Source organism: Heterocephalus glaber, unplaced genomic scaffold (assembly GCF_053883595.1).
Source record: "Heterocephalus glaber isolate CG9 unplaced genomic scaffold, H.glaber_assembly_v1.0 deba00001004, whole genome shotgun sequence".
NCBI classification, from domain to species: Eukaryota; Metazoa; Chordata; class Mammalia; order Rodentia; family Bathyergidae; genus Heterocephalus; species Heterocephalus glaber.
In genome coordinates this window covers 10,194,298-10,218,901 of record NW_028258179.1, presented here as the reverse complement: position 1 = coordinate 10,218,901, position 24,604 = coordinate 10,194,298, and the positions used below count along the sequence as shown (strand labels likewise).

The 24,604-nt window shown below is 50.3% G+C and overlaps 1 protein-coding gene across 12 annotated transcripts in view; it reads left to right on the top strand.

Annotated features, from left to right (window-relative positions):
• Positions 1–24,604, top strand: part of Hdac4 (histone deacetylase 4) — a 258,092-nt gene that overhangs the window by 105,051 nt on the left and 128,437 nt on the right. Inside the window, exon 1 of one of the 12 annotated variants that reach the window (XM_021247428.2) lies at positions 22,631–23,521. The exons of the other annotated variants lie outside the window; for them this stretch is intronic. Within the exon in view, the coding sequence (XP_021103087.1) occupies positions 23,512–23,521 (10 nt within the window). The 5' untranslated portion in view covers positions 22,631–23,511. Of the gene's footprint in view, positions 1–22,630; positions 23,522–24,604 lie in introns of those variants that run through there. 12 annotated transcript variants of the gene reach the window in all.

The window sequence follows — 24,604 nt, the reverse complement described above, 5'->3', positions numbered from 1 at the left end:
CTGCAGAGAGAGGGCACAGAGTGTGGCTGCTGGGCAGCCAGGGGATACACACGCTCCATGACCCAGGCCAGCCGGGCAGTGTGCTGTCCCCTCCCAGAAACGATAGCAGCATGGCCCCCATCATCCTCTCTGGCTTAGAGTCCCTCACATGTGGCCAGCACCTTCCAGCTCCTTCCATGATCACTGCCTCGTTTGCTCTCCTGTGACCTGGAATGTCCCCTTTGGATGACCCTTCAGAGTGCTGGGGACCAGCCCTCACCTCCTTGCCGTTCCCCTTTCCTTCAGCACTGCCCATGTGCATGCCTGGCAAGACCACTGGATCTTGTGCATGAACTGGGTGTCATTGCAAGAGCTCTCCTGTGAGGGTTCCAGGTGCAGAGGTGGTCGTTGTGGTGCCTGCCTGGTGGAGGCCTGTGCTCTGCCAGTCACTCTCCGCCCCGGGCAGGACCATGGGCAGGGAGGTGTGAGGGAGGGAGCCCACCGGCTGGGGCTGGGTGTTTCGCAGGGTGGCCCTGAGGGCAGCCGTGCGTGATCCCCTGTGTCCCTGGAGCCATCCTGATTTCTGGGCAGAGGCTGGGGCCCAGCCCAGAAGGTAGTGAAGAAGCGCAGTGTTTGTGTGTGTCTGCTGGTGTTACTTAGGCCCAAGGTGGAAGGCACGCTGCCTCTTTGTCCCAAGGCATAAGGTTCCATCTTTCATCATTAAATGTCTGTCTGCCAAAGGAGCCCCCCTGTGTCCTGGCTTTCGAGGGACCCCAGGTGAGTCTTTCACAGAGCACAGGTGCTTCTGGCTGGACTTGGAGGTGCCGGGACCTTCCAGTGAGACATCTGCTGCCCAGAGCCTCCTGCTTACCTGCTCAGTGGGACATCTGCTGGCCCAGAGAGCAGGGTGGGTCCTGGACCCAGCGTCCAGTCCCCAGAGCAAAGGCTGCGAACCTACAGCACGCATGCCCCAGTGGGCTGTTTGTATCATTGAATGCTCTAAAGGTTCATCATCGCTGCCCTAGTCTCAGGGCGAGGGGCAAGTCGCAGAGCCCAAAGGGTTGGAGGGGGACATTGTCAGTGAAGTGCACACCTGGGCCCCGGCTGCCTGCCTCTTGTGGGTCCCCCACGCTGACCTGGGCGGTGGGGCGAGGCTGAGGAGCCTGATCTCTGGCTGTGAGCAGGAGCAGTGCCCTGCCGCAGCAGAGAGCAGTCCTGGGAGGCAGTGGCATTACCTCATCTCAGGCTTAGTCAAGCAAGGGACAGGGTGATTTCAGAAGACCCTAATCTGTTGCTAATTAGAAGGTTATCTCTGTCCTCACAAAAGCTTTTCTCTCATCTCTCTACCTCATTATTTTTAAAATCACAAAAAAAATACATCTCTTCCATTTATAATTCCTTAGAGAAACAAATTGCTACTCTGGGTGGTTGTTGTTGTTGTTGCTGTTGTTTCTTTGTTTTGTAGTGCTGGGTATTGAAGCAATTCTGTTCCAAAGTGTTTTATTGTGGTCGCCGATACTAAGCCAAGGTTTTTGTGATATCACTATAAAATTTTATCTCACATCATGAAAATAAGGATTCCTTGGCCGAGAGTCCACAGCAGGAAATCCTGGCCTGCTTGTGGGGAGAGGCAGTCCATGTGGCCTGCTTAAAGGTGGAAGTGGCCAGCATCCCCTGTCCACGGGTGAGGGTGTCCAGCATCTCCTCCTTGGATTCTCCAGTCAGGAAGTCACAGTGGGGCGGCCTCCGTACCCAGGCACCTAGACACTCGCTTTCGGCCTCTGTGCATGAGGCCTTGGGGATGCGTGTCCTGGGGTGTTTTCACGGTGCTCAGGTGAGACCTGAAGCCCCTCTGGACACAGCTTGTCAGATGCCTCAGCTACCCCGGCTCAGCCTGGCAGCAGACTTTGCTGGCAGTGCAGCCTGGAAGGAGCCGCCTGTCTCTCAGCTGTTGCTGACCGAGTGCGGGAAGCATGTGCTATGGCTCAGTCGGAGATGCCGACCTCTGAGAATGCTGCCAGCCCTCTCCTGCCCCTCCTTCCCATCTAAGACACTGTCAGGACATTTAGGCCCATCAAAGCAAGGCCCAAAGAATATGCAGGTCCAGTTTTCCTGGCCACTTAAGAGGACATCCTTCACCCTTGTCCACAGTTTTCGCTCTCACCACTTGTACTGAATCATTTATCACTGCATGCTCTGTTTGCTGTGTATCCATCCTGGCACTAACCTTGGGGCCAGCACCTTCGTCTCCCCTCCCCTCTCAGGATGCTGACTTGCTTTCCTCAGGAAGGAGATGCGCTTGCCCAGCCTCCTTCGCCTCCCTAGTTATAGGAGGAACCAGCTGGTTCCCCGGGTGACTTGTGTGCACGTCTGCATGACATCTAGCGCATGGCGAGGTGTCTGCCTTGGGAATAGCTGACGAGCGTTTCATCAGGCTGCTCAGGTGTTGCATGATACACACGAACAGAGCTTCACCCCGGCCAGAAGCCAGAGGCTCCCGAGGTTTGCTCCCAGCCCACGCTCCGCTCTGTCTTATTCTGGTGGTAGGTTTGGACTGGGCAGCCTTTGTGGGTTTGATCTGAGGCTCTCCCTGCTTAGGCTCCTATCTGGCATGTTAGGAGGGTCTCGCCAAGGGCTCAGGAGTGAAGCGAGGTTCTGGAGAGAACTTGGAGTTCATTAGCGACTCTCACCGTACATCTCTGTTTGCCTCTATGGGGGGCTAAATGGTATTAATCTTATGCTCACCGCAAGCCATCCTCAGTACAGGTATACACTTGCACTTACACACACAGAGTCAAAAACAACGTGTTCCCTGAAGCCTTGGTGTGGAGCTGGGCTACATCTTGAGAGGGGTGGAGATTGTGGCCCCTGCCCAGCCCAGGCTGTCTGTCTGGCTGCAGGGCCAGCCCTCCTCCCAGGAGGGGGTAGCCAGGCTGACAGGTTAGGCGTCCCTGTGTGCTTTTCGGGTTCAAGGAGAGGGCACCGTCTGAGCACAGACCTAGCCATTGGGAGAGTGGTGTGGGAGCTGCCTCCTGCCCTCCGTGGGAAAGGGCTCGGCCCAGGTGTAGGCCAGAGTGAGAGTACAGGGACGAGGGGCCACCTGGCAGGCTGCCAAGGAGCCACTGCAGGCTCTGCCGGGAGGAGGGGCCAGTTGGGATGCTCTGCACTGCAGTGCGGGTGGGAGACACTGGGCTGTGCCCGGGACAGTCGCCAGACCCTGTCCAGAGTGTCTCTGCACTGGCCTGCTTCCCCCTCAACACAGTGCAGTCAGCTTGTCTTCCCCACGTATGATGACACCTGTTGGGTGGCTGCATCTCACGTCTGGCCTGGGGTCCACGCGTTCCTATGGGATGCCACCACGTGTGTCAGCAAGCTGTCGCTGGTATGTGTGGACAGCCCAGACACACCATCGGTGGGAGCCCCTCTTGGACAAGACACGCTGGTCTCTTTATCCAAGCTTTAACGGAGCGCGTTTCTCAGCCTCCAGAGGCGGTGCCCTGGCTTAGAGTTAGGAAATGCTACAAGAAAGCCCTGGTGCTGTCTTTCGGGCCCTTGGTCCCTGGCCACCCTCGGGGCACTGGCTTGGCCTTCAGCTCTGGAGCCCGTTCTCCCCAGCTAGCCAAGAGATGGTATGTCAGTTAGCTTTGCATCCCACAACTGAATGGCTGAGACCTGCAACTTAGGAGGAAGCGGGGGCTCCTGCAGCTCTGAGGTTTGGAGGTTCAGAGTCCAAACAGCACAGTGTGCGGTTGGTAACCTGTCACCTCATGGTGTGTGGTGGATAGTAACAGCCAGAATGTGTGTGCGAGCAGACAGTGGAGCCAGAAGCAGAGAGACAGGAGTGCCAGGTCCCCTTTTAAGGGCACGCCCCTTCCCCTGAGGACCTACGGACTTGCCACTGGGGCCCACCCCCTACAATTTCCACCACCTCCCACAGCGTCATCCTGGAGACTAAGCCTAAAACGTGTGGGGCCTGGAGGACACTCAGCGGAACCAGAGCATGTGTGCTGTAGGGGGCTCCCTTTTGCACACCCACTCCAGCGTCGGGCCACATTTGCTGCCTGCAGGCTGCCTGCTGGACTGGGTGAACCTGCTGGGCTCTGGCCTCTGGCAGGTGCAGGCTTCTGCACGGCCCCTTCAGGGTCCCCTACGCTCTGAGACTCCTGACCCATCCGCTGCCTCGGGCCTGGAGCAGTGGGAAGTACTCTGGGTGCTGCTCTGGCAGTGTCGACTCTTAAGTGGGGGTGGGTGTTGATGCCAGGCCTGGTCCACTGGGGACCTAAGAGCACATAATCCCCACAGTGTGAGTTTGTCATGTGCAGTTGCCCAGACAGCTGCATGTGCATGCAGGTGACCACCTGCTGCAGGGCCCCACTGCCTGTGGCAACTTCCACCCTCTTAGTTGGTGTAGCTGCAACCCTCATGGGCTCCTGCCCCGGAGCGGGATGTTGCACACAGAGCGGTATCGTATGGGGAATACCATGTTGTGCATGCAAATCACCACAGTTTAAGTTCCAAAACCTCAGTTCCATAAAAGAGAGTAAATGCAGGCTCCCCGAGAGCAGACAGGGAACCTTGGGCATCCCGGAGTGTGCACAGGACACGGGCCTGGGACTGTGCTGCTACAGGGCAGGAAGGATTGGAGAGGGGCCCATTTGGGGCTGGGGAAGTTGAGTGCGGCTGGAGGACCTTAGAAGGAGGTAGAATAGAAAATGAGCTGAACCCAAGAGGGTGAGTCTTCTGAAACCTGTGACTCGCTGATCTCCATGTAGTCGAGCACTTTGCTTCCACGTAGGAAGGTTGGAGCAATGGGTTACGGTCAGGTGGTGTTAGAGAGACTGCTCTGGCCCGAGCATTGTAACCCATTCATGACCGGGTGTGATTCTTCTGCCTCACTGCCAGCTTGAACTGCGGGTGCTACAAGCGGGTCTAATCACATTCATCGGTCTTTTTACTAATAAACTAATAAAAGCTGCTCAGGGGGACAGTCGTGCAGGTCCCCAGTGGTCCAAGCTGGCAGGAACATTTTCAGTGAACGAGGAGGAAGGAAAGCCAGGGTGAGCGGCCCGGGGTGGGGACCCCACGGGAAATCCCTGAGCAAGGCGTCAGGTAGCCCAAGAGCAGGGCAGTTGCCTCCAGGGCTCCGCATTGAGCTGCCCACATCTTTTGTCAGATATTTTCCCCTCGGTATTTGATGTCTTTTGATCTCATTATAGTTGATATCTTTGTGCAATTTTATTTGGTTGTTCTATAGAGAAACACAATAGATTTCTGTATATTGGCCTTGTATTGACCTCGCTGAATTACTCATTCTAGTACTATCTGTGGATTCTTTTTGATTCCCTACATGCTGAGTGCAAACGATGATAGCTTTTCCTTTGCTATTCCTTTGTTTTAATTTCTTTTCCCTGCCTTACTGCGTTGGCTGCAGTTTTCGTTCCCATCTGGCTCTGGATCTGAGGGGAAACAGCCAGTGTGCCTCTGTTGACCAGACCTTTGCTACAGGTTGCCTGTGTTTCTGTCACTGCCCTTTATCAGCTCAACATTGTGGCTTTCTGTTCCTAGCTCTTAGGAGTTTTTTCCCCCCAATGAATGTATGTTGAGTTTTACCAAATTCTTCTTTTGTCCCTATTGACATGATGTAAATTTTCTTATTTTGTTAAAGTGGTTAATTTACACTGATTTGAAAATTATATTAAGCCAAACTTTTAATTCTAAACTAAGCCCACAATTGACCAAGATGCCATACCTTTTCTGTATGTTTTTTGATTTGGTTTGCTAATAGATTGATTTTTGCTTTTGTGATAATGACCACGTTTGGCATGTCATTATTTTTCTTTTACTTTTGTTGTCAATTTTTTATATCAAGGAAATGCTGTCTTATGAAAAAAGCTGAATCTTTTTTTAATTCCCTGAGTGATACTGTGTAAGATGGAAATTATTTTTTTTTGAAATTACTTCTTAATTGGAAGTGTGGTAGAACTTTCCTGTGAAACCATCTCTCAATGGAGTTTTCTTTGTGGGGCACATTTAAGTTTTATGTCTTAAAAGTTGGTGGACTATTCAAGTCGTCTACGTTGTGGTGGGTTGTTTTTTCTAGCAGGTTTTCGACTTCGTCAGTAGTGGGGCAGTTTCTGTGAGTTTGTCCTGTGTGCTGTTTTACCCGCGGAGTATGGGCAGCAGGTCTCTTCACTGTGTGACCTTCAGTGTTTGGGGCAGGGCATTCTTTCTGGTGAGGGGCTGTCCTCCATAAGCATTGTTGTTCAGAAATATATTTTACGTATAGGAGCTTCTTAGTTCTTTCCTATTACTGATTCTTAGCTTAATTGTATTTTGCTCAAAAGCTTTGCAGTGGCATGACCTCAAAGTTGAGAAACAGTACCATTATTAAAGGTATTTTGCTGACAAATAGTGATACCAACTTTCTTTTGCTTGTTTATTTGTAAAATATTTGAAAGTATACTTTCTATAGCTTTATGGTTTATATATAGACTTGTAAGTAGCACATGTTTTCATTAATGTTTGTATTTTATGCTTTTCTGTGCAGTCCGGCGATCTTTGCTCTTACCTAGAGCCTTTAGTTAGTTTACATCCAGTGTTCTCAGCTGTGACATTGTATTTCTGTCTGCGTCTTGCTGTGGGCTGACTCCTTTGTCCTCTGTTCCTGTGCCGTTGTTTAATATGTTCTGACTAATATATTAATCTCCTAGTGTGAAATGTATTTCTGTGAAATATATGAAGTCGATATGTATTTTGGCTTATCTGCACGTGGAGACCCATTTGTTGCCCTTTATGTTGGTCTTCCTTTTCATTCTTCCTTCTGAGAATGACTGCAAGAATGGTTTTGAGGGCAGATTATGTTTTTATTGGAAAGTGCTTTTATTGTACTTTCAAGTGTGGTAGTCCATGCTAGATCTAGGGTTAAAGTTTGACAGTGCACTGTCAGGCAGTCTTGTGCAGTTTGAGTGATACAACTTCATTGTTTCCTGCCTTACATGTTTCTGCAGGGAGATGACCAGTCATTCTAGTAGTTGTCCTTTAGAGTAATCACCCCCTCCTACTTCGTGGTCTTTTTGGTTTTCAGCAATTTTGCTTGCTATTCTTCACCAGCTTGGGAAAATTCTGGAAGGCATTATTTCATTCAGATACGCCTTTGCCCCTCGGTGCCTCTTGTGTCTGTCTCACCACATGTTATGCCACCTCCCTGTAAACTGTTTCTCTGTCCTTCCTCCCATGGCCTTTTGTGGTCAGTTTCGATGTTTTCTCGTGAACAGTCTTCCTAAATGCTTATTTGCTTTAGCTGTATCTCATCTATTAAATAATTAAGCCATCAATTTAGCCTACTGAATATTTTAATGTTAGAATTCTTTTTTAAATTTCTAATTCTTTGCTAAAATTCTTAAACTTTTATCTTCTTAAGTTTCAAAATCTTTGTTCTTTTTAATGTTTTGTGTCTTAACCCACCATAGAATCTTAAATTGTATTCATCTCTTATTATTACTAGAATATCATTAGCTTTCTACTCTGAAACTACTGTTCACTGATCATGGGATAGAACAAGTATGTAGTCAGCTTTCACGTCACTCGAACAATATACCTGATGCTTACATTTAAAAGAGGAGAGGTTTACTTTGGCTCATAGCTTCAGGAAATTTAGTCCATTGCCATTTGGCTTGAGAGCAGAAGCATCATGGTGGAAGGGGGTGGCAGAAAAGGCTGCTCACCTCACGGCAGCCAGGAAACAGTAAGAAGGGAGGACCCGGGGAGATGTATCCTCCAAAAGTAATTTCCCACTGACACACCTCTTCCAACCAGGACCTGCCTCCTAAGAACACATTTAGCTATGAATTCATCAGTGGATGAGAGGCACTGATGAATGTAGCATCCCCACGATCCAGTCATCTTCCAAGAGCCCTGCCCAAGGCCCTTGGGGGACAATCTAGATCTTGAGCCATAACAGCAGCTAAGTTTCTTCTTGTTAGTTCTGGAGCATCTGAGGGCCTTTTTCTATAACGTTCAGTTTCTGTTCCCATTGGGTTGTGTTTCCTTGTGCCATGTGTGTGCACATGTGTGTTGCATGTACTATCTGCTAAGTCTGTTGAAATAATTTGAGGCCAGGGATGATGACTTCTCCCACCAGAATAAATGGAAGGCTGTTTCTGGTTGGTGCTTGGGTACACACGTACCATTAGTTATCACCTTCATTCAGGGTTATAGTCATTGCAAGCAGAGTTGTAATCCTCAGAGGTCCATTTCCTTTGAAGTCCCTTTTATTCATAGGAATTCCTTCAAATTGGAACATGTATCACATTTCTCCTTTCCTCCCTCCCTCTAGTCTCCGGCTTTCTACTGCTGAACCTGGTGTCTGCCAGGTCAGAGATACTGTTTAGAGGCCTTTGAGGTTTCGGAGAGATGGCAGGAGCCCTGCAAATAACCTCAGTGGAAAGCACTTGGGTGCAGCGTTTAGCCCTGGCCACTTCTCTGATTATTTAGTTCCTCACTTGTTTTGCTAACTTGTCTGTGCCTTTAAGGAAATGTTTATCCATCTTTCTGACTGTTCTGTATGATAGGTCACCTTCATTTTGGAATTGTGTATTTGAAGGTCTTGTTGATCCATCAGATAATGATGTTCTGAGTCTGTTCTGTCAAAAATAAGACCCCTGCTGCATGGATTAGAGTAAGGGGAAAAGTTTAAGATGGTCCACAGCATATGTAGGGGAATCGGTCAGCTGGGAGTGAAATTAATAAAGAAATTGTTAACAGAGTTACTAGAATGCCTAACCTGTTATTTACACAAAGAATTATTTGTCCAAATGAATGTTTTAGATTTAGTTTAAGCCAGCTTATGTGAGGCGCCTCTGAACGTGTCAGGCTCTTCCTTCAGTGTGTCCCTCAGGGACACATGGTCTGGGAGCTCGACTGGTGGTGTGACTGTGCTCCTTGGAGATGGAGTGGTGACATTAGTATTAATAGCACTTTGAAGTTAAACTATTGCCAAGTTCGCTTGGTTGAGCAGAGATTTGAGATTTGAATACATTTGAAACCAGAAGAACCTCAGGTCAGTTTTCCATATTACCACTTTCCTCACATGTAGATTGATTTATCCACCTGCCCATCCAGTCTTCAGAAACAGTCATTTTTTCAATGCCATGGATACAAAAAAAAAAACCCCACGAGATTTGATTCTTATCAGGAGCTCTCCACTTAGAGGCAGGCAGGAAAGTATTAGTGGAGTGACCTTAGAGGTCAGTATTGACAAGGAGGGATTGCACCCCATCCCCTGGAAGAGGAGCCAGGCCAGCCTTGGCTAGGTCAGGTGCTCAGGATGATGTCAGCCTCTGTCACCTGCTTTTTCCTTTTCAACCTATGTGTCCTCCCGAATAAATTTTTCTCTGCAAAGGAATTTATAAGAAGCAGTCCTGAGTTTTTCCTAGTCAAACTTTTTTTAAAAAAAAAAAGGGAAAAAAATTTCACACCTAAAGCCAGGCTTCTGCAGAAGTAAATTCTGCAGTTCATTCTTGAATTTGTTTCTCTCCTGCCTTGAAAGACAGGCAGCATTCTGGAAGCCCATGGAACCTGTTTGCTCTCTTTTCTCTCTGGAGCACTGGTTTGTGCACTCTGCCTCTCTGGAAATGGGCTGCAAACACTAAAGTGCAGCTGGAACTCAGTTGAGCCTCTTAGCACAAACTACAAAGTGATGGCAGGGGCTGTGCAAAACAGATGCTGTTTGCATTAGCATAAAAGACAAGCATAATACTTGCATTAATAGAGAGCCTTTGCGAAAGTATTTGCATAGAGTGGTTTATCCTTTTCCAAGAGCTGGTTACTTTTAACTAATTTTGTAGCAAAGGATAAGCAGTCTTTTGCTGATCATTTCTCAGAAGGAGTTGCTTTTGCACAGTGTGGCTCATTTCAAAGAAGGGCTCTCTGACATGCAAATAGAGTGCCAAGTGGTGCACATTGAGAAGAGCCCATGTGCATCCAGTGACTGCTGTCAGTCATGCTCTTGGTAGCTTTTTGTTTGCAAGTAGGATTGATGAGCTGTTGCTCTGTGTTTTAGTATACTAAACTGCTTCTGCAGTTTTGCAGTTAAAGTAGGCCATGTCCCTGTAGCCTCCTCCTATTTGTAATAAGAAGCAGCCAGGATGGGTGGTTGGTGTCAGTGCAGTTACAAGGGCAGCTGTGCTTTATTCTTATTTCATTAATAGAGGCTATGTCAGAATAAAGAAATAGAACAAGAAAAACGATGGTCTCTCAGAGAGAAGTAGAGCTCAAAATGCATGTCAAAAATCCAGCATCATAATTTGCAGATGAACTACTAATTTGACCCTGTGTTTTCTAGCAGTTGAAATGAAAAGGGAAATCATTTATTTGGGGAATTTACATTTTTCTTAAGAGGAAATCAACATTTTGTTTTACACACACACACACACACACACACAGCAGAAGTCTGAGGAAAGTGTATTCTACACAATGAAAGTGGTCTTGGTAGCTGTGTAAAATTTTCTATTCATTTAATTCATGTAACTCACCCATATTTACTCACATGTTTAGTAGTGCTCTACTTAAGCATTGCTCTGTCATCTTACTCCTTCACTTTAGATGTGATTTTTTAATTTCTAAAGTAATTTTTGATTGTTACTTCACCAACAGGTTCTGAATAGTAAACACTCCAGTTTTGTTGTTTGTCTGACGAATGTCTTTTTGCCTCTCGTTTTCTTGTATGCAAGTTCAGCTGGGCATGGAAAGAGAGGGAGGGGATGTGTCTTCCTTTTGACAGTGTGACACTGTCTTACTGTGTCTGGCTGTTTTTGTTGCTGATAGAAAGGAGCTGTCAGTCCAGTTCCCCGTCCTCAAGTAACCTGGCTTTTCCACCATGGTGTCCTCAAGGCCTTTCCCATCCTGATGTTTCCATGTTCATGGCCACGGGTCTGGATGGGGTTTGTACTTGTTTGTCCTACTTGGGACTTAATGTGCCTTTTTAATCTAATGACTCTGGAACCAAGCCCATTACCTATTTGAATATTACATTTTGTGCTTTTTCTCTAACTGTTGCTTAAGGAGCTCATACTGGGGTCTATTTTGGGCCATCTCATTCATTTATCGTGGACTCTCTCTGCCACTGTTGCTTTTTTATGTAATTATGTATGTAGGTATGTATGTATTTAGTGCCACATTCTGGTTAGTTATCTGGGTCTGTCATCCAGTTCACTGCTTTTCTCTTCAGCTGTATCTAATCTGCTTTTTTAAGTTCTAGGAACTTTCTTTTATTCTTTATGATACTTACTATTTCTGTTTTTCAAGTTCCTTTCCTCCATTATACTTTTTCATTTGATTTCTTAATTTTTTAAAAATGCATGTTTTATAGTCTTCTCCATGTCTTTTAAAAATACTTATAGATATTTATCTCTGTTTTGTTGTGTTTACTGAGTCTTGATGGTAGGTTTTTTCCACCTGTCATTTGTAAGGTTTTTTTTAATGATACTGGGATCTCCTATTGTTAGGCAAGTGCTGTACCCCTGAGCTACATATGTACCCCTTTTTAATTTTTTTATTGTAAGATTGGTTAACACTTTGTTGCCCAGGCTGGCCTAACTTGTGAGTCTAGTGGCCCAGTTCCTGTGCTCCTGGGGATTACTGGCACACTCGACCACATCCAGCTCTGTCATGAGTAATGTAAAATTTTCATGGTGAACTTGTCTTCAGCAGCACCCCACCCACCCACCCACACACACACCTTCTGTATCATGAGCCCTGGACAGTGCTGTATCCCTGAAGAGCCATTGTTCTTTGTTCTCCTAAGGCTGCAGGGTTTCTCAGATTCTGACTAGGTTTGCCTTAACTGCTAGACTGAGGATTCCAGAACTCCACAAAGAATGAACCTGGAGACCACATCCACAAAAGCCTGAGATCCAATTTTTTTCACCAGAAATTCTTCCCAGCAACCTCTTTGTGTTTCCCTGGCTGGATGGGTGTAGTTCTCTAGGCCCCTTGCCTAGAATGCATGGCCCTTGAGAGCGCTGTCCTTGCCTGGGGTCTCTGTCCCAGCTCCTGGCCCCCTGGACAAGAAGTACCTCAGGTCCCCACGCCAAGGGCTGATGACTTGGGGCCAGCAACAGTGGAGTCTTAGTGCACTCGCTCAGAGGCTTTTAGTTTTTCCCTTCCTGGAGACTGGGGTCTTCTCTTTCTTTGTCTTGTGTTTCAACTGTGATACCGGAGCAGGATTTATTCTGTAATTATCCTTTCTCTGTTCTTAAAGTGAGAGATAGGGGATCTTATCAATTAAACCCCACAGTATGCAGGAACCTGAAGGTCTGATTAACTCTGAGTGTGGTTCAGCTGTTTTGAACATGAGTTGGGCCTGTGTTTTCCAGAGTGTGAATGTGGGACTTTCTTCCAGCGCTGCACTTCTGTATTGAGATTGTGCACAAGGAGCACAGATCCCAGCCCTGGTGATTCTCAGTTCCTCTTTCCTGATGGCTCAGTGAAAGGGTTACGTGTGTGTATGGGTGCGTGTGCATGTGCGTGTGCACAGGTGTGTGTGTGCGTGTTTGTGTGTGTGTGTGTGTGAAGTGCTAGTACTATATAGGTTACATTTTCCTTTTTTTGCAGTACTGGAAATTGAACCCAGAGACTTTGCACTGAGCTTCTCAGCCCTTTTTTTAAATTTTTGTTTTTTATTTTGAGATAGGACCTTGCTTTGTTGCCCAGGCTAGGTTGGAACTTGGTACCCTTCTGCCTCAGCCTTCCAGAGTGCATGCCAGCATTCCCAGCTCAGGATGCTCATCTTAATCACACATTGCCTTCATGCCTTAGTGGTTGGACATAATCTGCCTCTACAGGTATAAGACCAAGGGAATTCATTTTCCATTAAAAGAAACAGCTTTTTAAAATGTTGGTGTTGTTTCTCTGCTCTGTGATTCCTCTGAAGGCTGAGGAACTAACTTGGTGACACGCAGTTCATCATTTGAATAATGGGAAGCAAGCCTCTTCTAAGATCTGCACTGTCTCACACAGAGACGATGAAGGTGTGTCCTGAACTCTCATCTGTAAAGTGGGGTAAGACAGAGTGGTGCGCTCCGCTCCACCGGCCCCTCCCGGTGTGCAGACGCTCTCTGGGAAGCTTGAGGAGGGGGGTCAGCGGGCTCCGCACAGGAAACCAGGGCAGGCGAAGCCGTCACTGGGGGTCTGGTGGTAGAGATCGGCCTAGAACAGCGGGGGTGAACCTGCGCACGCGCGCTGCAGGAAGCTGTGTGTGTCATTGAAAACGAAAGGTCTAGAGAGTAGAGATGTGCTGTATGGAGGACAGTGACAACACTGATTTTATACTTCCTTTCACTTTTAAATTAAAAGTAACTCGTTATGAAACAGAAGTAAGGATTATAGTCTAAAAGTTTGGATATTTCTGTTCTTAGAACTATGAAGCTTTCAAAATTAGAAGCTGTCTGTTTTCTCCTGCTGCCATTGAGTGAAATAAATTGGACAACTTATAAAGAATAGAAGGTTAGTCGGTACTGCCCTCCGAAGTTGTCATGTGGAAACCGTGGGCTGAAACAGTGACATTAGCCTCGTTCACACCCAACAGCAAATTGCTTCTCCTGGTGGTGGCTCTGTCTTTAGAAGACTAAAATAGAACCCAGTGCACTGAAATCTTGTATTTTTAGAAACTGAAGTTTGTGTTGCATAAAAGGAATAATGATCTGCTTTCATGAGTCCTGGCTGGGGGAAGGAATGGTTTAGAGCATATCTATATTGTATGTAACAAAACTGTGGTACTGGTGTCCACAGATTGTACACAGCTTTATAGAGGACTCAGAAAAACGGGTTTTGTTGGATGATGAGCTGTGCTGTGGGAAATGCTAATGATGTGATTGTCTTGAATGCACATTTGTACCTTTGAATGATCAGCAGCCTTGTGCAGTGCTAGAGCAGATGCCACAAGGCCAGGAGGCAGCTGGATGAGCACAGAGCCGGAGGCAGGAAGGCAGGCCCTGTGTGGCCCCAGCCTCGCCCCGTGCTGGGGTGTTCGGGTGGTGTGACTTATACACACCCCCCCTTAAAAATAATTACATTTTTAAAAAAATTAGTAAATAGATCCAATTGAAATAAATGCTGTACATTTACAGTTAGTGAAAACAATCGTCGAGAATAAAGCCAGTTGGAACAGTTGATGACAGATGTGGACACCCGGCAGAAGTCCCTCTTTCCCTTCCAAGCTGACCTTGGCCAGAAGGCCGGGTGGGGTGGGGCCTGCATATGAGTGCAGGCCCAGAGGCACTGGCAGCACACAGCCAGGCGCTTGACCGGAAATCTGTCCGCGTTTGGTGGCTCCCGCTCTAGGTGGTGAGGTCTTGCGTGAAACCTGGGGTGCACCGAGTGGAGTGTGAATAGACCTCCTGTCCATTCGGAGCGAGGAAACCGGGTTGGCTCCAGGTCTCCTCTCTGGCCGCTCTTCTGAGCCCTGAGCTGGCTCGTTCTCTCCCTTGGCAGCAGCCTCTGGCCCAGGGCCTGCTGGAACATGGCAGCCAGAGTTAGGCTACCGAAGCGTCTTCCCATCGGGTCACCAGCAGGTGGGCAGAACCAGGTGGCTCTCCATGGGGTCCGTGGGAAGGAGAGCAAGACGTGGGTGCACTGTGCTGCTGAGTACTTCCCCATGACAGCTTGTCACGGGGAGGAGGACTGTGCTTTTGCCCCAGGTGAGCTGCTGGGAGGGCAGGGGCCCCAGGCCACCTCGTGAGGGCCTCTTGTCGCATTTGCATGGTCTGCAGGACATTGGTATCCCCCACTGGTTCTGGCAGGTTGGCTTGGGGTCTTGGGTAGCATCGTCAGGTGGAGGGAGGCCTGGGTGCTGGGGACAGAATGACGGCATCGCGTGGATGGTTCCTCTGAGGCTGTGACCCATGGGCCAGGCCCTCCCTTGGTCAGCTGGTACTCGACCTTGAAGGTACACGTGGCTCCTGTCAGGGTGGCCACAGATGTGGAGTCACAGCGGCCCTTCACCCAACTGGAGGACATGTGGGCACCTCTGTCCCCCCTGACGTGGCCTACATGGAGACACTTTTCCGAGCAGCAGTGCAAGGCATGGTCTTATCCTCTGCATGAGGGCCACATCATGAGACAAAGGCCTTCCACGTGCTGATGAGGCTCAGAGAACACAAAGCACCGTGGGGAGAGGCACGAAAACCAGAAGGACGCACCAGCGAGGCACAAGGGCCATTTGTTACCCCTCCTGTGTTTTGAGGCACATTGGTTTCTAGGACTACACGGGGCAGAGTATGTGTCACTTAGTCTGGAGCTCCTGCCTCCTTTCACAGCTCGCTAAGAATGAGAGTATTTCAGAAGAGCAGAGCCTGCCCAGGGAGTAAGGCATCTGTGGTGGATGCAGGGCAGCAATAAAGAGTAAAAAGAATGAAGATGTGTCATGTGCATGTACCAGCACCCCATAGGAGTGTCATCATTTTGTACTGCAGGCACGTACTAAAAATAATAATAAAATAAGATAGTTCTTACAAAACCAAAAAGAGTGCTGTTGAAGAGTGCCAGACAGTGGTGTGGAACTGATAAACTGGCAAAGAGACAGGATGAACTGAAGCAAATCTCACGTGGAATTCAGAGAATGTGCATTCTGAACCACTGACACAAGTTCTGCGTGTTTTGATCTTGTTTTCCCTTGGAAAGTCACAGTGATCAAAGAGCCAGAAGCACTGTCTGCACTTCCCTGGGATGAACGGGTGGATGTCTTAGAATCAGCAGCCTTGGTGCGGCCTGCTCTCCCCCAGCCTGCACGATGCCACTGCCAGGCCTCCCTGCACCAGAGGAGTGGTGTTCCTCTGGCCTGCTACGTCCACATGAGAAAGCCTGGTGGATTGCTTTCGAACTAGGTCCCAGGCCTGGAGCTCTGAAACAGCTTCCATCCCTTAGTCCTGTGTGCCCGCACCCCTGCCCGGCTCCTGCATTGCAGCTAAGGTAAGCAGCTGTGGGACACAGAGTCCTCTCATGGCCTCTGGGACCTATAGCCTTGGCTCCTGCCTCAGCCCGCCATACTCAGGCTACCCATTTCCAGCCTCTGCCCACGGCTCCCTCTGCCTCAGGCCTCTTCCATGGCCCTTTACATGGTTCCTCCTCTCCTGTCCTTCAGGCGCCTGCTCAGAGGGCAACCCTTCAAAAGGGCCTCGAGTCCCTTTGTCTAAAGCAGTAGCCCACCGACACATCCTGCTACGTGGCTTTCTCCTCTTGAATGTGGTGCCGCTCAGTTCCCCCAGCTCTGCTCTGCAGTTCCAGGGGTTGAGTAAGGAACTTGGTGTTCCCAAGGCTGAAGCCCTCGACTCGGGCTGCCACGCAACTCAGTAGCACTTGCTGAGTGAATGAATGAATGAGCCAGTGATGCTGACCTGGTGCCGGGAATGTGGAGTAGAGTGGGCTGAGCGTGGCTTCCGAAGCTGGCATGGACCTTGACCAGGGCGCTGTCCCTGTCTTCTGGCTTAGCTCCTTCCTCTGTAAAATGGGGCGGTGACAGGACCTTTGCCATTTATTTCCCTGGTGAGGACTGAGGGCTGCGGTGGATGAAAGTCTCCCGAGTGCCCAACCCAGTGAGAGCTGTTAGACTGCCTCTTGTTTAGACTGTACCTCTGGCAAGGTCTGGCAAGAACAATAGTTTGGAAAAATGAAATGCACTTGTAGTGAAATAAAGCAAGTATCGTCCTGCATAGCTTCAGGAGAGGAAGTCTTTCACCCAAGGGACCTGTTGACCATGACGAAAGTGCATGTGGAGCAGACTTTTGTGGGTGAGACGCCAGGGTTGGCCTGTCCTTCGGGCAGCGGCTGCAGAGGGTCACCCCGACGTGGACAGACCACACCGCCTAGTGAGTGTGCTGGGTGCTCACTCAGCCTCGCCTCGCTGACTCTTTCCTTCTCATTGACCCTTGACCACAGGCTGGTCACTTTGAAATCTGTGTTAAATAGGAAGGCAAGTGCCTCTTTTCTTAGGATCAGCAGGCAGTGCTGGGAGGCTGGGAGGCTCTGGGCTGTCCAGCACACAGCAGACACACCTGCCCAGCTTCCTCCAGGGCCCAGTTTGCTTTATTGTTATGGATTAGTGACTCGTTTCTTGGGAGCTGCTAATCAGCGTGTACCTGTCTTCTGGCTTCCTGTCACTTAACCACAGACACCGTTAGCTAATTTGTAATGCTTAGCCGTGTGCGAAGTGTTTCAGGGGCGGCTTGTCCACAGCGTAGTGGTTTTGGCTGCTGACTCACACTTGAGGAAGGAGCAGTGCTGAAATCACGAGCCCTGGTGTGGGGTGAGCACCAGGGCTGTGTGAACCCCAAGTGGAGGTGCACGTGGTGCGGGCAACAGTGTGGGCCGTGCTCTCTGTCTGTGTTAATGTGTGGCCCCTACTGCTCGAGTCAGCCTGCGACTCCCTGCAGCAGATGAGAAAGTTGAGGTAGAGAATTTATGTCACGGGGTTGTTCTTGTGACAAGGGCCATCGACCCCAAATCCCAGTGCTGTGATCCCCCTAGGCTGCTGCCTTCTCCTGCGCAGGGGTCCCCATGTGGAATCCAGGCAGAGATTGTGTTTGTTAGGCTCCTTAGTAGCTTAGAGGTGTAATATCAGAACAAGGAGCTGCAGGAGACCAGAAGTATCGGGGAGCCCTGCTTTCGGTGCTCAAGGAGGAGGGTCATACGTGGATTTCAGAGCCAGGGGCTGAGCTGCGTCACCCTTCCACATTCCTGGTGGGCCCAAGGGAGCCCATCCAAAAGCAGATTAAGGTAGTCACAGTGTGTTTTGTGCCCCGAGCCAAGCTCCTCCGTGACTTCTGTTGCACATCATTTCTTACATCAACTCTGGAAAGCGGGGTGTCGTACTGAGGTGTCTTCCCCCCTGTGCTCCCAGCCCTCTGATGTCCTCCCCACGGGGCCGGCGACATGCCCCTGCGGACACGCTCCTAGGGCCAGAGACGCCGCTGTTTGGAGAGGTGGACCAGGGCAGTTTCTCCTGCTCTGCAGACTTGTTTATAAATGAGGCAGCTCTGCGTGCACTCCCTCCAGGATAGGCCTGGCCCAGGCCGGGCAGCCAGCTTGGATCCTCCAGAGGAGTGCCACAGAGCTGTGTCTTCCCGTGGTTCCCTCGTGTCTTCACTCTGTCCCCTGCGTCTGGGTCCGGTGGACACAGCATGTCCGGCCATGTGCGTGGTCCCAGGCCCCTGGGGCAGGATGGTCCCCTCCACTGTCAGGGTGGTGTCTGCGCTACCACCTTCTCCCTGTGCTCCTTCTGGGGTCCGCGGCCAGCCTCAGTGTATGCTTCTCCTCACCCACAGCTTCCTGCTGTGTGGATCTGGAGTCTGTTGTTTTTCTATGCTTTGGTGTTCCCACAAGATTCCTGAGTGAGCTGCTGCTCCGGGTTCTTTGTGGCTCAGGCCTGACCACGTTGCCTCTTCGTGCAGCTTTCATCCTTCTGCACGTTTTGTCCCAGGTCACCTGGCTAAGCCAGGTCACGAGAGTAAGTGAGGGGAGGTGTGCTGCCCGGGGCCCTGTGACCGTGTCTGGGTGGGGGTGGCCGCAGATGGACCTGGCCTGTCCAGGATGAGGGCCCGGCTGTCCGCTGCCTTTCCAGGCTGACTGGGATGGTGCTCCACGCCGTGCTTCCACAGCTCCGAGGCACAGGGCCTGCCTGCTTCCGAGATGACGCGAGCCTTCATGTGTGCTCACTCGACCCCAAGGGTGGGTAATAAGCTGAAAACTGCTGGGGACATTGGTGAGAGGACAAGTTGGACAGGTTAGCTGTGGGCGCTGAGTTAAGACAGCACTGAGCCGAAAGCAAGGGCTTGTCTGCATTCTTGGCAGCTCTTGGAAACACTTTGGGTTTGAAAACTTTCAAACAGATATGAAGGAGAGGCCAGTTCTAAAGCAGTCCCTCCTGCTCCCTTCAGGGCCCGAGGTTGTCACCACCCCTGTTTCCTAGAGAACCCCAGATGCCGTGGTACTTGCACGAGTGCACACGGCCCCGTGCCGTGGCTCCGTGTGGATCGCCCAGCTCTGTGGTTGTACTCCGGTGTCGGGCTTTGACTTTCCCGTGAGTGCAGGTGCTGTCGTGTCCTGTGGGTTCGGGGTTCCGGAGATTTCCCATTCGTGATACTGTCTGCCCGGGACAGGGTTATCAGGGGGTGACCCCAACGAAAGTCGAGGAGCACGTGTGCTTAGCGTGCGTCTGTGGCAGATGCAAGCCCATTATCACACTCGCCGGGATGACTAGTGATTCCTGACACTGTGGGTCCAAACATACTCCATCTTTACTGGTCGCCTTAAGGAGTTTCTTTCTCCAGTCATCTGTCCAAATCAAGACCCAAACATTAGCACTGTAGCCCCTCTCTCCCCAGGAGCTGGGTCCTAGTCCTGGGGATTTTCTCCTACACGACCTTCCACCCGTTAGATCATAGCCCCCTTTGGGACACATTCCTTCACATGTATATCCCAGCTGGTCGCTAGAGACACAAAGAATACTTCATAGGTTAGCCTTGACGTTTGAAGTCTGCCCGATTACCCTGAAGGAAAAATACTGCTTAGAGAGAGAGAACTTTTCTTCCGTTTTCATTCTCTCTAATAAATACCCACTGTATAAACAGTATTGGGCATGCCTGAGGAACTCACCACACTTGCTCATTAAAGTTTCATTCCTATTAATGGTCAGATACAAGCTTTATTATAGAACTTTGGTGTTTTTCAGTGACCTGCATGGGCAGAAAAAGCAGAGCATAATGGATCAGGGCCCTCAAAGCTATTAGTGAAACTCATGGGCTGGAGCCGGAGCCAGAGCTGGCGGTGGAGTGGGCTGTTCGTGGAGGGCTCCAGCATGTGCCTGGTGTCGGCAGGTCCCTGGGCTGCTGCCAGCCACTGGGCAGAGCAGGGTGGCTGGAAGCAGGTTCCGCTGAGGGGTCTGAGTGCTGGGCTGCCTCTCGGGCCACTTCCGTCTCTGAGCCATGTGCTGCAGTCTGCCGAGCTCCTTTTGTGAGTTCACTGAACCAGTGCCAGAATTGTACTACTGTCACGTGGGTCAGATGCAGGGGACCCTGGCCTCTATGACCTGAGGGCCAGCATGGTGGCCGCCCCAGTGAGGCCACACTGACCTGCACACTGTGAGGGGAGGTTTTGAGCATGACCATGTGCCCCACCCACCGTGCTGCCGCAGCAGCTGGGGTCTCAGGGATGAGAAAGTCATGCAGCTGGGCTTTGGGTGGCCAGGGGTCCAGGCAGAAGGGGAGTCCTTGCATCCTTATTCATACCAGCACAGGCCATCTGTTCTCCTTTTGTCTTTGTCCAGGCAAAGCAAGTCATTTTTTACCAGGCAAGAAGAAGTTTTGGTCCTTGTTATAAAAGCTAATTTTTTTTACACGCCTCTATCATCTATTTTAATAAAACACACACACACACACACACACACACACACACGGCAACAGATATTCCTACCTCGGGAGTCCTGTCCTCCTTCATTGTTAGGGTTTGGTTCCACATCAGCCCTCAGGCACTGATGCTGTTCTGTACCCTGCATCCCACCCCCCAGTGCCACCCTTACCCCAGAGTGCCTCACTTCCACTCAGAAGCACATGGGTCCCTCTGCAGTGACAGACAGACACTGCCCACCCCCTCTGTAGCCCTCTTGCAGGAGGCACCCTGGTCTAGGAGACTTCGGTCACTTGAGACCCCTTCTTTCTTGTCACCAACACGGCAGGAAGCAGGGCGGGTCTGAGTGAGCTGCAGTGTAGTGCGTTTGTGAGGGGACCTTTTTTGCATGCATCTCTAGCAAGTTCTCTTTCAGATTTGTGCTGGCAACAGAGTTATAGGGTTAACAGGGAGGATAGGGAGGATGCCTGCCTCCTCATTACTAGAAAGCTAGCACCACCTGCATAAATAATTTTCGTACAGATGTAGTAGATATGCCTGCTTAGGGAGGCGCAGCAGCCTCCCAGGGAGGAGTGCAAGCCTCAGAGCCGGTGTGGGCGCACGGGCCTGCCCGAGCTTCAGGACCCTAAGCCAGGTCCAGGCCGCTCTTCAGCACCTGGGAGGAGGCGGTGAGGACGACACATGCAACTTTTGCAAGTGTGGCCCCCACACCGATGCTTTCCCAAGGAATGTGGAATGGAGGGAGAGTAAACAGAGCACCTTACCTCTGGGAAACCCGCCCACCCAGCCACATGCTGAAGGCAGTATCCACAGCAGCGCGCGCACATCCTTTTGATACTGTGTGCCTGCCTTAGACTTAGTTTTCTGTTGCTGGAACAGAATACCTGAAACAGGGTAATCTGTATGAAAAGAGGTTTGTTTAGCTTGCTGTTTTGGAGGTGGGAAGTCCCAGAACGTGGTGTAGCATCTGCTCTTTTCTGGTGAGGGCCTCAAGTGGCTTTGTCACCTGGCGGCGGTCGGGAGGGCAGGTGGACTATGCAGGTCAGTGGCAGGGGCCGGGCTGACTTGGTAACAGCCAGAGCCTGCATTAGCTCATCCAGTCCTTGCAGAATGAACCCAGTCCCTCTTGTGAGGGACTTCCTCTTGTGACCTAATCGCCTCTTAATGGGCCCCCAGCTCTCAACGCTGTTCCTTGGGGAGCACAGTTGAGGCTGATCCTTGGAGGGGACAGATGGTTCATGCCATAGCACTGTCCTCACTGTGCTGTGATGCGGGGGAGCCTTTGCTTCTATGGTCTTCCTCCAAGGACACAGCCCAGTCCACTGGAGAGAAACAGCACATGTGTCCCACTCAAGGGACATCCCATCAAGCCTGAGGGACCCCTAGGCTCTAACCGCCAGGGCCATCAGAGCCACACTCACGGCCAAGAGGAAGCCGAGGAAGCATGATGACTGGACATCCTGTGGGGTCCTGGGTGGGCCCTGGGACAGAAAAGGGTGTGAGGAAACCCTGAGGAGATGGGCGTCAGGTCTGCGCTTTCACGGAGGACCACACACACCATGCTAAAGTGGGGTGCGGACAGAAGTGGGCGCAGACTCTGCCAGAGCTCTGCCCTATTTTTATTCTTCTGTGAACCCACAACTTTTCTAAAATAAAGTTTGTTTAAAAAATAAAAATGGATAGGAAGACTGGCTACTATGAAGGCTTTGAATGACTACTGCTGCCACACACCCATAAGGCTCCATTAACCATGTGTTTACAAACCACGCCTTGAGAACGAAGGAGCGCTGAAGTGCAGCCCCATCTGTGCCCGCACTTCCAGGCTCAGCTTATCTGGCTCTCTTTCCCTTTGAGTCAAAAGGTCGACGCCCGGCGGTAAGGCTGAAATGTGGCGCCAGAGGCTCTGACTCTTTCAACTCCAAAGTAGAAAGCATTGCCGGCCGCGCTCTGATCCCTTCACATCTGCTGACTTGGTCTTTTCCTGTTTCGAAAAACTCTCTGGACCTAACCAAGTCAGTTTATGCTAGGGATTCAAAGTTGGCCAAGAGTGGATAAAGGAATTTTACTATATTCCCAGATAGGAGGGGAACTTTTCAACAATCTGAATTGAAACAGAAAAGCTTAATAAAAATCAAACATACATGATTTAAAAATATGTCTTGGCAAACCAAGACTAGAAGGGGACTCCTCTAGCTTGAAAGTTACCTGTCAGAAGCCTACGTCCGGTGCTCTGTGTCCTGGGAAATCATTGAAAACCCTCCCAGTAAGACCAGAAACAAAGAAGGGCATCCTCTGTCACTGTTTCTATTCAGCGGTGAGCTCTTGTCCCAGCCCAGGCAGCAGGGCAGGGGAGACAGAACTGTCACTCTTCATAGGTGATAAACTGTACACAGCTGACTAGGAGAGATAGGAGCTTAGCAGTACCCTAAGACCAATATATAAAAGTTAACTGTTTTCTCTGTATACCAGCAAACAGAAAGCAAAATTTAAAATACCATTCCTAATGTTTTAATTAAAATATTGAGTACCTGCGAAGAGCCTAAAGAGGTTCAAGACTTTGGTACTGAATATTCTTAAGCATTTCTGAGAGGAATAGAATGAGGTTATTGTCCAGGTTTGTGGGTGGAAGACAGCATTGTTAGGGTTTTCTTTGCAGGTAACAGATGCAGTATGGTCCCAGAGTTTTAGGCTTTTTTTCTTTTTTTGGTGGAACTTGGCAAGCTATTTTTAAGATCCATGCAGCAGAGCTGAGGGCCAGTGTTGTCCTAGATGACCCTGAAGAAGGGTGGGTGTCCAGCCTGCTGAATGTCAAGAGCATGCAGGGTCATGGCGCTCACGACTGTGTGACGCCTGGCATGGATGTCAGCACACTGGCCGTGGCATGAGCTGCTGCTCATGTTGACCAAGATCAGATTTCTCTGTAAGGTGAGGGGACACTCAGCTGTTCTCACATGAAAAAACAAAGCACTCTGCCTCCTCCCGTCTGCCGGACAGCCTGTGTAGAAGGCCCACAGCCCGGCTGCAGGCGTGTGCTGGTCCTGTTGGGACAGAACTGGGTCCTGGGTGCAGCTCACTGCAGGTTCTTGTGCACACAACTCACCCTGCTGAGCCGGGTTCCCCAGTGCTACGCGAGGGATGAGGCCAGGTGAGTTGCAGGCTCGTGTCCTTTGGCTGATGGTGGCTGATTCTGGTTGGGAATGCTTACACATGCGTCAGTCAGGATGGCTTCTGAAAGCAAGTGCGCCTAGCCTGTGACCCTGGTGGGCAGACCCTCAGGGTGAAGCTGGAGCCTGCTACCTGCAGAGGTCCTTGCATGTGCAGTGTGGTAGCTGTGTGTGGCCTGTGCACTTGGAGCACATGGGGCAGGTTGCCCTGTGACAGCACATAGGAGAGCCCTGCTCTACAGTTCTTGTCTGCTGTGTGCCCTCAGCTGATGAAAAGCCACCTGGGGACAGGCGGGTTCTGAATTCGGGCTCCCGGGGAGGTGGGTGGGAGCCTGTGTGCGAAGGTGCTCCATGAGGACCTGGCTTCAGCTGTCTTCCCAGCTGCTTTCTTCCTGGCCTGCCCCTTAGTCTTAGAGCTGTCCGCATAGGCAGGTTGCCGTGGAAATGACACTTCTCGGTATTTATTTCATTTCCACTCAGTCTGGAATATGATATCTGCAAACACACAGCACTCAGAAGCAACACTGCACATGATCTTCATGGCAGCATTGGCTGTCCTGCTGCCTGTCCCGTGGCCTGTCTGTTTCATCCTGACAGAGGATGTTCTTTGCCCTGTGACTAAATGGTCCCTCTTTTGTTTAGATCTGGGGTCCAGAGCTGTCTGTCCCCACCCTGGTAACCCCTGCACCTTTAAGTGCAGCAGCTTGTGGTACTTGCTTTGCTCACATGTCTCGCTGTGCTTCATGTCTGATGTGGATTCTCAGCTGACCTGTGGGTGCGTGTGGGGACCCTCCGCTGGACCTGTCACCAGCCCTTGTCACTGAAATGAAGGTGGAAGACGTGGCTTCGCTTGCCTGGGCATGGCACCTTCTTGTCTTTGAGGACTGTTTGCTGCATGTCTCAGACTGCAGTCCACCCTGGCACACACTGGGAGGAGTTAGCTCTTGGCTGCATAATGGGATTGTAAACCTCCAGAGGGTAGAGATGAGCCATGAAACCTGGGCCTGGGTCATATAGTGATGTCAGACTCCTCACCATGTGCCTGGGTCTTCTCTGGATCCAGG